At 37.5% G+C, this 14,499-nt stretch overlaps 1 protein-coding gene across 3 annotated transcripts in view; it reads left to right on the top strand.

The window, feature by feature from the left end:
* The window catches only part of rnaseh2b (ribonuclease H2, subunit B), a 112,743-nt gene that overhangs the window by 26,145 nt on the left and 72,099 nt on the right, over window positions 1-14,499 (top strand). For all 3 annotated transcript variants that reach the window (XM_039744886.1, XM_039744885.1, XM_039744888.1), the window contains exons 4-5: window positions 5,226-5,302; window positions 12,083-12,197. In XM_039744886.1, coding sequence (XP_039600820.1) covers window positions 5,226-5,302; window positions 12,083-12,197 — 192 coding nt within the window. The remainder of the gene's footprint in view (window positions 1-5,225; window positions 5,303-12,082; window positions 12,198-14,499) is intronic.

The raw sequence follows: 14,499 nt of genomic DNA, 5'->3' as shown, positions 1-14,499 counted from the left end.
AGACATCCTAAAGAGACACCCCCAGGCTACAGTTGATGTGGAGGGAGTTCAGGTACCCCTTTTAGTAGCAGGAGACGCAGCCTATCCGCTACTGCATTGGCTCATCACGAGAAATAACGATGTTCTTCATCAGACCATGCGAACCGCTCCGCTATTCTCGTTTTGATTGCACGTGATGAAAATGTATCATGTGACACATTTATTTGCGTTAAAGCCCTTTTTTTCCGACAAAAAATGTTTCCAATGTAGTTTTTGCGACATCTGCAATAGCATTAGCATTTCCATCAGCTAAAATTTGAAGCGCTAAATATTTTTTCGCAAAAACTCCTTGGATGGAAACCTGGCTAATGACGCATTCCTTTGTGGCGATATCTGTGTCCATGTACGCACTGTTCGCAATTTGCACAGACATCTTTTTTTTCAATGTATCTGCGATGACTCCTATAAATTGGGCGCACGCGACATCATTGCTGTACGTCGGGTTTACGTTCAAGCCATTTTTCTTCATAAGAATTATTTCGGACTTGAATTTAGTGAAGGGAAGTTCTTCTTTTGCAATATTGTAGGCAATGTTAATCTTAATTATCATCTCGGCCTCGTCTGATAATCTGTTTGCTGCTGCCTGCCGCTGAAAGGCAGCGGGAAGAGGGGACACTTGAGCAGTGCATTTATCGCGGCATGTAATGTGTTTTATAGATGCATTGTGCTTTTTCAACTTTTCAATTCTAAATGTATTAGAACCAGTCACAAATGCACTACTGTCGGCCATGGTCTTCCCACACTCTTTACAGTAAATACAATGCATTATATTATCAGCTTTACTGTATCTTAGCCAGGGAAACTGGTCAAGCCACTCTTTTCGAAATGTATACACTTTACCCCTTTTAATTTCAGTGGGCTCGGACTCGATCGTATGTGGCTCATTATCTAATGCCGTCTCCAGACCAGGGCTTGCTATAACTTGGGAGGTTGATGGCTCCGTGTCAGAGCATTGGTTATGATTTTCGGACGGATCAGGCCCTAACTTAACATTCTTAACGAAAAAGCTGTCAATCGTTCTTTTCATCTTCTCTCATAATCCGCGGCTACATCCACTGTTTACCTGATGGGCTACTCACCTCTCTCTGTCTGACTGCATCACATGCATTTTCAAACGTACACACACGTGCAGGAATATCTGGACCACGGCCAATCAGAGGGGGGGTCGGGATCCGACCTTCACTATCTCTGATTGGTTTAGACCACGATATGGGCCCAATGTGTGTCTGTTGTTGAACAACAGGGAGACTTTAAGAGTCACGGAGTTTCGTTTTTTTCCCCCTTGAATGGCTGGTCGCACCGGTGCAACCTTTGATTTTTTTTAGTCGCACTATTGAGAAATTAGGCCCTGTTAATTATTAGTTAGGTTCTAAGGAAAAATCAGTGAATGACTGAGGCCGCGATCTCTGAATCGCAGGGGTCTACTGTAGCAACCTAGAAATTATGTAAAAAGATTACAAAATATTTAAAATGTGTCAAAAGAGGTTATGCTCAATCTTTATAATGCACTGGTTAGATCTAATCTGTAGTACTCTGCAGTTTTGCTCTCCAGGCTATACAAAAGTCATTTAAGTGTTAAAAAATAAGTTCAGAGAAGAGCAACTAAGCCAATTCCAGGACTGCAGGGGTTGAGTTATGAGGAAAGCTTAAAGGAGCTAAGCCTTTCCTGTTCATACAAAAGGAGAATAAAAGATGACATTATTGAAGTGTTAAAAATTAGTGAAAGCAGATGGTACAGCAGATTGAGACTGTTTATTTAAAATGAGTTTAGCAAGAACACGGAGACACAGTTTGAAACTTGTTAAAGGCATTCTTCAGACACAAAGAACAATAGATACATGGAATAAATTGCTAGGTGGTGTGGTAGACAATAGGTGATGGTTTTAATATAAAATAGGAACTACTCATGCATGCACCTGCAAGATGTGAGCCGGCTGCATTCCAGCCACTCTGCTGACTCTGAATAAACGGTACTAAATAAAAGGTAATGTGATACAGATACAAAGGAAAGGAGGAAAGTAAATAAAAAATGGTACACCAGCCCGTAGTCCTATTAAGCATTTACTTTCCATTACTATTCATATGCACTATAAACTCTTCATATATTATAAAAAAAACCAGAAGACACTACTGTAGCCCTTGGCAGAATGTATATAACATACATTCTTATTTACAGCAGTTTAAAGTCATTAAGCCTCCGAGACAGTAATATGCATATGCCCCATATCAAGGGATCAACCTAGTACCTCAGTACTCTTTGTGTTTGTGTATACTCAATTTGAGCAGCTTGGTTAAGTTTTCTGAGAAGATCCAGGTTGTGAATTTCATGGAGTTAATTTGGCTTTAATTCCAATCCCATCACCAAAAGTCTTATACTGCTAAAAAAAAAGTGTATACAGTGTAATAAAGCTATAAAACTAAAAGTCTGACTGACAAGAAATTCTTGACGACTTGCTGACAATCTAAGATAAACCACTTTTCAGTAATGGATACGCCTCATGCCCTTAAGGCCAAGAAAAAATCCAACATCACCAAAGAATTAATTTCATTATTAAAAACTGCAGAAAACCACAAGGATCTTTCAGCCTTTCACGTTTATTTGTTTTACAAGAACATTACATGATTTAGCCTAAAACTGGGCATAGAGCTAGAAATTAATTTGGTAGGTTTTATAAATTAAAGTACCAGATGCTGGAGCCTCTTCTTTGGATAATGAGCAGAAAGGTAGTAATTGACTTTGGAACAAACACTAGTGTTATAGGACAGTCTCTTTTATAACTCCTCTGCATTTTTTTAAATAGAACTTGTTAGTTTTACTAATTAATGTAGGTTTTGTGTGGAAACTTGAGTCTTCATCCTGCTCCATGCTGTTAGCCATGTGAATTTTACATTTGTAGCTTGAGTTCTAATGAACTGTATATATTTTCAACCATGCTTAACCCTAATCCTACCGACTGGGGTCCGATTGGACCCCGAGCATGATTGTGCTAGCGCTATAAAAACACGGAGTGTTATTGAGAGCCGGCATTTTAGAAATTTGTTGCTTCGCCAACGGTAAGTCAAAATCAAATATTCTTTTAATTTTGTGAATATTACTGGGTCGCCCGCAATTATTTTGTTGCTGGGGTCCGAATGGACCCCAAAATATTTGGCATTTTATGGGATTAGTCACTGATTGTATAACTGCTAGTTTTTCTGCATTTTAGGTGTAACAATGTGAAACCGTGGGAGATATGCTAAATACAGTGCTGCAGATGTCCTGAAGGCAATTTTTAATGACGACGATGACTCAGATTTGGAAGATTCGGACAACTCTAGTCTTGAAAATGACCACATCTCTGAACAGTCCGATCATAGTGACACAGAATCTTGTCAACCAACTACCGAGGTTCTAACCAGTGATATCCCTATATCAGGAGAAAGTCCTTTACAGGCGAGTGGAACTTGTGGTGGCCATGGCCGAGGACATGGACGGGAACGCGGCAAGGGACACGGCATCAGACGTGGAATGGATCAAGGCGAGCCAGGCCCTGCACCAGATGTGCTAATTGGAAGAAATGGTACAGTCTGGCGGAAAGATGCACCAAATATAGGGAGACGCAGGGTTCAGGACATAATCGGACAGCAGCCTGGAATAACTAGTGCTGTCACCTGTCACATCAAGAAGAAAAGTGAATCGTTGGCCTGTTGTACTCTTTGGCAATTGTGTTGATGTTGGTGCTGTTGCTGCGTTCATCATTTTCATGGCAAAATTTCCAGATTGGAAATTATCTGAAGACAAGTGAAAGCGAAGAATATTTCTTTTAGAACTCGGACAGCAACTCGTTATGCCTCTAATCGAGCGTAGATCAAGTACGCCAACACTTCAGGCCCCAATCCGGATAGCCATGAAGATGATGGGAGTCGAACCTCATGCTCGAGAATTGAACAAAAGGGACATTGTTGAAGGGAAAAGAAAGAGGTGTGCTTTTTGTCCAAGAGATGTTGACAAGAAAGTTCGTCAGGCATGTGGAAGTTGTAGAAGACCTGTATGCCTCAGCCATAGTAGACAAGAGATCTTTTGTGATGAATGCACAAAAAACTAAATGAGTGCATTTCTTCCAGTGTCGGAATTTTGAAACTCATTGCAAACATTGTCTACCATTAGCTTTTTACATACACAGTATCTCTAGCTCATATGTAACATGAACACTGGACATAATGTCGTTGCGAAGGTACATTTGTTGGATTTCTTTATAATTCTTGAGTAAAAATGCTTAAAAAATATTCTGTTAAATTCAGTTTTGTTTTCTAAACAATAAACAGTATGGCTCACGCATTAACATCCGTTCAGTGACGATAACTTTCATCAACAATCACAGAAACCTCATGGGCTCCGTTTGGACCCCAGTTGGTAAGATTTGTATGTAAAATATGTTGGTAGGATGAAGGTTTATCCTCTTTTAATCCTTCTAAGATTTGGGTAACTTATCCTAGTAGCAGTGAGCATAAGGCAGACCGCCATAGACCAAGCAGCAGCCCCTCACAGGGCGCATTACTGTGCTTTTCGGGGTTTTTGTTTATATGTTGGTTTCTTTGGGTATTGTAGATTTCTTGCAATTTTAGTACTGATTAGTCATTATTCTAAAATTAAAGATGTAAGTGTACACACTGTTAACACATTGACATAACTTTTTTTTTTTTTTTTTTTTTTACTTTAGTATGTTTATGTGAGACTTGCTATTTCTTCCTTGCGTTATTTTTGTTTTCTAATTACAGTATTGTGTTTAACTTTGCACCTGACAAAAACCTTCAGCATTTGCGTCAGTTTTTATGTTGCAACTGCTGCATAATAGAAGGAGTAATTTGTGATTTTCCCCTTGGGATTAATAAAGTATCTATCTTATCTATCCGAGTACTGTTTTCGAATTTATTGCTACATGGCCTATGCAAATCAGGTAACTATATGCTCTTGGGAGTTGTTTCTCTGCAGATATAGTAGCTATTGTGTCCTGTCATTATACAGTATATGCTTCTCCAAATATTTTTGAAACATATTGTCTTTAAAAGAGCACTTTCTATTGTTGGTCATATATATGTTTTCTCTAATGCAGAAAATCCTCAGTAGCTTAATAATTGCATTTAGGATTATCAGTAGGTTTGTAACTTTATATTTTAACATTTGATTTTTTTTTTTACTTGTTTAGATGGAAGACTTCTATTTTTGACTCGGATGGATCCTGTATTTCTTCTACTTCCATACTTTTCAAAGTTTGGTAAAGAGGTGTGTAATTCTTAGAACTGACCAAATGTGACTTGGCTATCATTATGTATGAAGTTCCTTTTAATTTACATTAGAATGGTATATTTTGAGATATTTATCATAGCATACAAAATAGCTTTTGGACAGGAAGACAAGCAGTTGAATTATCTTAAAAGTTTTGAAGCAGCATACAATTCAGTTCGAGTGTTTACAAAATAATGTAATTCAGCATTGACTATATTATTGATACCTTTGCAAAGAATTGAAAATGAATTTGTAAATGACATTATTCCTTTCTTTCAGCTATCCCTGTTTTCCCCTGCTTAGTCAAATTCATAATTTTTGTATTTGGACTCCTTTGAAATGTTAATTTGAAAAATGTTACTTTTTAATTAAAAATAAATGAAACACAATTGACATGTTTAGTTTCATACCAGCATTTGTTAATTGTTAGCTTTATAAATTTGTTTAAGAATACTGAGATAAGACAGAATAAGACAACATACTGTATTTAATATAGGAAAACGCATGTCACTGTAAGCTAGTTTATACATCTCAGAATTTGGATTTGGTTATCTATGATATTTATTTAACCTTTACAGTTTCCTTCAGTGTTTATGTATTTACTAGCAAAATACCCGCACTTCGCAGCGGTGAAATACTGTCTGAATATTTTTATTAATAAAAAAGTAAACATTTTTAGACTGAACAAAAATATGTAAAAAATTAATTGTTAAGGATCTCTCTGTATACCACGTTGTCAGTTCGGCCCTCTGGTTGTAATATGACTAAGCTGTGTGCTGAGCTCACTCTTGAGCATGCAACATACAGTTGGCCATGTGAAAAGCAATCCCCTCAAATCAATGCCAACCTTTTGTAGTGTTTGTCCCTGAGACTTATTAATTGTCATTGCGAAGCAGAGCCTTACTGGAAATTGAACGCGTTTGAATTGAAATGGGAGATTAGATGGTATAACGGGGATGCGAGGAATAAAAACTGTGTCACCTGAGGCACTGCCAGTAAATATAGTTGCTTCAATTAGGTTGTTTTGTAGAGATGTGACCTGAAGTCTTGTGCTGTTACAAAGTTTCGGTGGTTGTAAGTTTCTGCTTCCTTGGCGAAGGTCGTAAACGAAAGAAGACACCGCAGTGAACACAGAAGAGATCCCGTGGATTAAGTAAAACCTACACAATAACTGTAACAATCGTAACAAATGAACAATAAAATAGAAGAGAACCCGTGAATTAAATAAAAAGGTTGCTTCGTTGGTGAAGCAAGGAAAAAGCACTTTTTTATATGTCGCTCGTTTTTAAAACAGTGCAGAAGCTGTGAGAAAGCTGCTTCCTTGGCAAGCTCAGAACGAAAGAAGACACGCAGTGAACACAGAAGAGAACCCGTGGATTAAATAAAACCTTCACAATAACTATAAAAATCGTAATAAATGAACAATGAAACAGCGGAGAACCCGTGGATTAAATAAAAGGCTGCGTTGGCGAAGCAAGGAAAAAGGACTTTCTTATATATCGTTCGTTTATAAAACAGTGCAGAAGCTCTGAGAAAGCTGCTTCCTTCGCAAAGTAAGGAAACGACTGAAGAGACGGCGTGGACGCGGTAAGTGTTCGGCAAGGCAGCTGAAGCGCTGCATTATGGGATCTGTAGTTTATTGTGTTACCAGTGCTTCATATCCCCGGGCCATTAATAACAATAATACAGTATATAAAATGATCTCGGGCGGATATAATTACACGCCGGGCCGGATGTTGCCTGCGGGCTTTGAGTTTGACACATATGGACTCAATAGAACTTGAAAAGATATATTTTTTCGTACATCGAGCCCGCGTGCTATTGTGGTTTTGCTTGCATGCCTCAATAAGTCATCCTCCCCTCGCTCTTACTTTTTACCGCTCATCTAATGAATACACTGAGTATGGCTTTACCAAAACAATCATTGATGGCGAATAAAGTATCCATTATTCGAGTATGTAGATCGGGGTATATATATATACATATATATATACCCGCGTATCGCAGCGGAGACGTAGTGTGTTAAAGAAGCTATGAAAAAGAAAAGGGAACATTTTAAAAATAACGTAACATGACTGTCAATATACAGTAATTGTTTTATGAGTTTTACTGAGTGTTGCTGTCATCAAGGATTTGATTATCATTATTTCTTTCAATCAGGTTCGTATTTGTAGGATGTGTTTTGTTCAAGTTACATTCCGTGTTTGTCAATCGTTGTAATGACAGGTTTCATTCATCGATTCGTTTCTTACTGCATCAATAAACAGCTCGTCTTCTTCTTTATCTGAGAGACACACTGCATGCACGGGTTTTTTACACTGTCTTCCTTTAGCCGGACATTGACTTTTCCCACCGTGTGCTTTGTTTCCACAGTAGCTGCATTTATGAATATGCTTGTATGTATCAGACGCTTCATATTTTTTGCTGCCTTTTCAATTGTGTAATTTGTTTTTGTTCAGCGCTCTTTGGAACTGTTGCTTTTGTCTGTGCACTGCGTCAGTTCACGTGAGCCGCTCGGTGTACATGCATCGAAGGTTCCCAGCTGTGCTGGTGCCATGTCGTGCTATGTCCATAGCTGTATCTAATGTTACCAAAGTCCCGGCACTTAAAACTTTCTCTCGCAGTTTCGCTGAGTTTGTGCCAAACACCACCCTGACCATCTCATCTTCCTCTGCATAAGCACAGTCCTTCACCCGTGAATATTTACCCGTGGCAGTTTGCTATTGGATTGCCGCTGACGGACGGCCTTATATGGGTAGGCACTAAATTACAAACGCCAGCGGCAGCCTGTCTATGAACTTAATTTAAAGTTTAGGTTTACATCGTGCTTTGTTTCCGAAGTAGCAGAACTCATGAATATGGTTGTATATGTCACTCGCTCGCTTCTTATTGTTTCGCTGCCTTCTCAATTATATAATGCATGTTTTCTTCAGCGCTTTTTGGGCCTCTTCCTGGTTTTCTACGTACTGCGTGATTACGTGGAAGGCGTGATGATGTCACACGGAACTCCGCCCCCACGGGTTTCAAGCTCATCTCCATTACAGTAAATGTAGAAAACAGCTTCCAGTTATGACCATTACGCGTAGAATTTCGAAATGAAACCTGCCCAACTTTTGTAAGGAAGCTGTAAGGAATCACCCTACAAAATTTCAACCTTCTACCTACACGGGAAGTTGGAGAATTAGTGATGAGCCAGTCAGTCAGTGAGTGAGTCAGTGAGGGCTTTGCCATTTATTAGTATAGATTTATAATCAAGACTGCTGTTTTTTAAAGTGAGATGCATAAAAATATTAAAGTAAAAATTAAGTACAATTATCTCACTGTAAACTTGCATTACAGTTGTAATATTGCACACATGAACCACTTGTGCTTTCATATTATATATATTTTTTTATTATTATTATTATTATTGTTATTGTTGTTATTTTACCGTTGTATAGGAAAATATATTTATGGGGGATTTGCATATAGAATCTCATTGTGCCATACAATAACAATAAACAAATTCAATTAAATTTTATTGTGTGTACGCACATTTCGACTTTTGTCCATACTCCATGTTTTAGTGTGAACGATGTCTCTGTCTCACATAGATGCCGGGTTGACACATAACGCTAAAAAACAAAGAGGTATAATTAAAAATATTCAGGACGCCTTTAATTCAGTTTTGCTGCATCTGTAAAGGAGGAGAAAGACCCCATTCAGTTTAACTTGGGACAGTATTCTGCTGCCATGTAATGGATTAAATTTTGTCATGCTGCAAAAAGATCATGAATATTTCTATGCTTTCTGACAGTTGTAAGAAGACGCAGATTCACACGGGAGGCACGGGTAAAATAAACAAAATGTTTATTTTTCTTCAGCTGGAGGGCACGTCTTTCCTGTGATCCCTCCGGCCAGAACACAGTCCCAAGCACAGTAACACCACAAAACACTGCCTTCTTTTGGCACCACCACTCCTCCCATTCACCCTGGTCCTCCTCCACCCGACTCCGGCCACTGAGTGGTGCTCGCTGGTTCCGCTTATAGTTCACTCGGAAGTGCTCAAGGTGCTTGATCACAGAGTTCCAGCTGCACTTCCGGGTAAGATGAACCTGCTGCCCACGTGGGCTCAGGAGTCCCAAACGCAGCACCCCCTGGCAGTGCCAGCAGGAACCAACAGGGCTGTACCCAACACCAATTCCCATGGAGTCCTGTGGGAAACTGAGTTACCACTCCAACACAGGGGGGCGGCCATCTAGCATCTAGGGGGAGGTATTGCAGTGTCCAGGGCTGCTCTCCCTGAATATAGTGTGCAGGGGCGTCCCGGCTGGGCATGGACCCCAGCCACCTGCCACATTGCCCTTCTCTCAGCTGAACCCCATTGAGGGGCCGATGTCAGCCCTGCCAAGCCAGGGGGATGGCCATCTAGCGTCCAGAGTTGCTCCTCCTGAATATAGTGTGCAGGGGCATCCCAGCTGGGCATGGTCCCCAGCCGCCTGCTAAACAGGTTATAGTGACTCTGTGGTAACTCCTCAATATTCATGAACCAAAAACACAATGGCAAATGATCCGTAAAAGCAGTTTTTAGTTCAAACTGTAAATCAAACCATTGCTCGAATCAAGCAATACTGATGACAATGTAAATTGGTCATCGTATATTGACATGAACAGTGAAACTGATAACAGTTTGTTAGATTCCAGTCTGTCAAAATTCAATGATTTTTGAATTTGTTGCTGACAATCTTGCGCCTCCTCATTGCCCATTTATGGGTAACTTGATATAAAGGTGCGTGTTGATCTTGATTATCTGGATAAAATATTTGTCAATGACAGTCTAGTGGATAAAATAGTTAATGAAGTGAACCAATATTCTGAGCAGTGCCAAGAAAGTCACTGTAAAACCATACACTTTTGGCTGCAGACTGCAGATTTTTTTTTGTTGTCTGCTGATGTTGCAAGGCATAGTTGATAAACCAGTTCAGAGATAGTGCTGGTCTTCAAACTGGTTGTCACAACGTAGTACGTGTGGATTTAAGATACTATTTGTGGCTGATATCATTTATGGCTCACTGTCCTGATAAGAGGTAAAACGTTTTGAATAGATTAGAAAACCTCAGTATTATGTAATTAATATGTTCATTAATTATTGTTTGGTCACCTAATTGTCAATTCTAGACAAAAGACAAGATAACCGTGCATATTCTTACCTTTTATAGGGTGAACCTGCATAAACAGTGACTGAATACTTGTCTTTGGGAATGTTTTCCTTTGGGTTTTAATTCTTGCTATGGCTTCTGCTGCTGCCATCATAACTGTAATAATATTAATGTTAAAAAAAATCAAAAGGATTTTTAAACATGCACATAATACTCATTATCTTTTGTATCTTTAGATCTATTAGAATATTTACTTATTTAGAATTTAAATATTCAAATGCTATTTGTTGGCTAATTTGACAGCCCTATCATGCAAGTAGAAAATACATAAACAGTACACTGGGTGTTATTAAAACTTTGTTTAAGAAAAAAAGAATATTCCAGTTGATAAATGTCTGCTACCAGGTAATTTATTTTACTCCAATTTTTATGCAGTGGCATACTCACTTACCATGCTTGATTGCTTGCACGTTTAAACTTGGACTAATCTTTAAATGAAATGTATTACTGTGTATTCATTAGGAAACTGCCAAATTTAGAAGAATTTTAAATATGTTTTAACTTTTGTAAAAAATGCCTTCTTAGAATAAAACAGTTTTTGAAGTTTTAAAAATATGTGTATCATGTAGCAATTAGTTGTGACTTATAGTACACCGCTATACAAAGATAACAGTTGGATTAAGTAACCTTACCAAATCCCAACATTGGATACCTGAGCATGCTGGAGACTTCCCTTACTTGTGCCACAAAATTGGAAAGAGACCAGTCACCTATAAACTGATTCCTTATTGCCTGAAAACGCATTTAGCAGATAACAACTGGTTAGTCACAGTTAATGACCGATTTAGTATGAATTTTAACTGGAAGCTGCAATGTATGAACAAAACATGCTAATGAAATCTGGTTGGCAATTTTGGATGAAATAGCACCCACAATTTGTTTTGTGTTACCATGAAACACACAAAGCAACATTGCCTGTGTGTCCACATAAACTAAAATGATTCATTGATTTCTTTTAATCTGTTTTTCGCTCATGTATACAGACAATTGGAGGAAACACTTAAAACCATGCAGCTTCAGGGATCCTACTGTTAAGGCAGCATGATTTTTGTTTCTCCTGAACTCCAAAGTCCTGAGTTTAAATCCTGGCAGAGGTGTTATCTGTCCTATATTTGCACAATCTTTCCGTATGTTCATTTTCTTCAGGCTAGCACCAGTTAACTCCCACATGTACGCTAGGTCGAGTACAGAATAAATTAGCCACAAATGAATGAGTGAGGGTATGGATGGAAGTGTTCTCTTTGATGGACAGCTGTCCCATCCAGGTTGACTCTGCTCTGTACCTTGTGAAGCTGGAAAATGTTAGCCTGTTTTAGAAGTAGGTATAAGAAAATGAATGAGTAAACAATTTTTGATGACTATTAAGATATCATGCCAAAAATATCACAGAGGATAATGAAAATAATTTGTTAATTTATTCTATTAATCTGACAAACTAAGCCTTTAATATGTTGTTAGAGGTTATTTGTTACTTAATTTTTTGGAAAGGTTTTAAAGTCTTGATTGATGTTCAGTCCTTCTTGCCCTGTATTTTCTAATTATTGAAGTCTACTATTTTGAATTTTTTTGTTTTCTTCAGGGAAAATTTCAGCCTGTTGAACAAGTTGTAGTAGATGAAGCCTTTCCTGGTTGCATCCAATTACTGAAGTGTTCACAAACACTACAGTGTCTCAGTCATGTGACAGAAAAGAAAGGTAAACTGCTTATTGTATTTTTCAGCTTATGTGTATTGTGATGATATATAAATCACTATTTAATACCTCAAATTAATAATTTTGGTTGGGCTGACAAGCTGAATCTTTCCTTATGGTCGACAGATGTCTAGGAAAAGTCTTACATTAATAATCTAACACTCAGCATTCTTTTATTGATGAACATTAGCAGGGCATTACTTTCACAAACTGATATGGAGGCTGTCATGAAGAGCAAAGTCATACCTCAGTTGTATGTGTTATAAAGTTACTCTTATTTTATAAGCAAAGTCTTGAGTGTGAATCCTTAAAGCTAATATTAACAAGTTAGTATGGAACTGTCCATACAGTACTTCCATATAAATTTCACTTTAGTTATACTGCAGTACTGATTGTAATGTACAGTATTATATAGGCTGGTCTAGATCTAATTATGCAATTTTCATTACAACTATAAAGCTATATTAAGCTATAACTTAAGTTTATTACATAGAAAATCACCCGAAAAATCCCAGACCATCGAGAAATGTGCAAACTGAAGACATGAGGAATCGTCTTTGCGCCAAACTGGAATCGTCCCCGCATAAATCAAAGTCATCCAGACGATCTGGATCTGCATAATTAGATCTGGACCACCCTGTATAATCAAGTACATTAACTTATTTATTATGTTTTAATTTTAACATTCTTTTTTTTTATCATGTTTTGTTAACTGCTACCTTAACCTCCTTCCCTTTCCCAGTGTAAAATGGTTTTTCACTTTAAAATGCTGATACTTCATCATAAACCGTCTGAAACACATAACCTTCTCTGTTTTCAAAATGTATAATTAATATTTAATAAAAATGCACCTCAACCTAGGTAGTTCCTTTATTTAAAAGTTTTGTGGCCTTGTTTTAAACAATGACTTATTTTGTGTAAACTGTAAAGTGATGTTTTCTGGTAGCTTAGAATGTTTAGGATTTATTACTAGTAAACCTAGCAACAGTATGTTTACAGTCACAGTTTGCATCTGTTTAAAATCTGTATACTTTAGGTTGCTACTGCCATATTTTTGGATGGTAGGAAAAAAATGTGACTAATAGCAGAAGCATAATAAAGCCATGTCACAATGTAGAATATTACAGATACAAATAGCCATCAATCAGACCTCATATATACAAAGAAAATATTATGACAGTATCAAATTTTGACTGTCAGATTTTGTTTTCAACAGATTTACATGTTTTAGGCCTCTGTGAACACAATTTGAAGACTTTTGAAGTGATGTTTTATCTTTCTAAGTCTGAGAATGTGAATCTGTGGACATAATAATTAAAATATAGTCTCTTAAAGTCTTAGTGAAACTTGGCATGGTTATTAGCTTCAAAATGAGTTCTGAGCACATTTGCCATCCAGAACGTTATGTTCTACGTGATTAATATTTTGTGTTGTGTTTTTTTTTTCCTCTGGTTATTCATGCACAAACTATTGCATTACTTGGGAAGAAGAGCAAAAATTTTTAACAAGATATAATCCATCAATTTCCTTTACTAACACTAGAATCCCTGAAGCCTATGAAAATATTCGTAGTGCCAGGCCACCTTAAATTCCCTTGCACCTCGTCAGCAACATCTTTGTTTTGCAAATACAGTATGTCAATCAGTACAAACAGCAAGCAGCCTGCTCACTCATCCCCCACCGAGACAGATGCAAAATTCTCAGAGCCGGTCTGTTTAACTGGGAGTAAGGCATCTGGAACTGTATTAGGTAAATAATATATCATTATTTGGACTACAAACATTTAATTTATGTTCTGTGACTACAGCGATCTGTGTAAAGGTAGGATGACAGGAAATGCGAGGCAAGAAATGTTGAACACATAGTGAAAAAAACTTTTTTCATGTTATAGTAATAATTGTCAAAATGTTGATGTGAAGTGTATAATGTTTGAAGACCGAAGTCCACAAATCAAATAAACACTTTCACAAAAGGTATAATAAAATAAGTGTGCTTTTATTCAAGAATATAACTGAAGAAAAAAATTAATTAAATAATATATAACAACTGAAGCCCAACTGTCAATCAATATGAAGTAAACACGCCCGCTTGGCTGGTGCACAGGTATGGACTGCTGCCTCATAATTAAGAGGTTACGGGTTTGATCTGGGTCTTCCTCGCATTTACAGAGTAGTGAGCTGCTATTATTGTTACTATTACAGTATATAATAAAAAAACATACATTTTATTTGAGTCTGTAACAGCTGGTGTAAATTTATTGTACTTGTAAAAGTTAGCACTGAAGGGATAAAAGCAGACGTACAAA

Source organism: Polypterus senegalus, chromosome 2 (assembly GCF_016835505.1).
Source record: "Polypterus senegalus isolate Bchr_013 chromosome 2, ASM1683550v1, whole genome shotgun sequence".
NCBI lineage: Eukaryota > Metazoa > Chordata > Cladistia > Polypteriformes > Polypteridae > Polypterus > Polypterus senegalus.
Note: the sequence above shows the minus strand (reverse complement) of the source record. Positions and strands in the feature narration are given on the sequence as shown.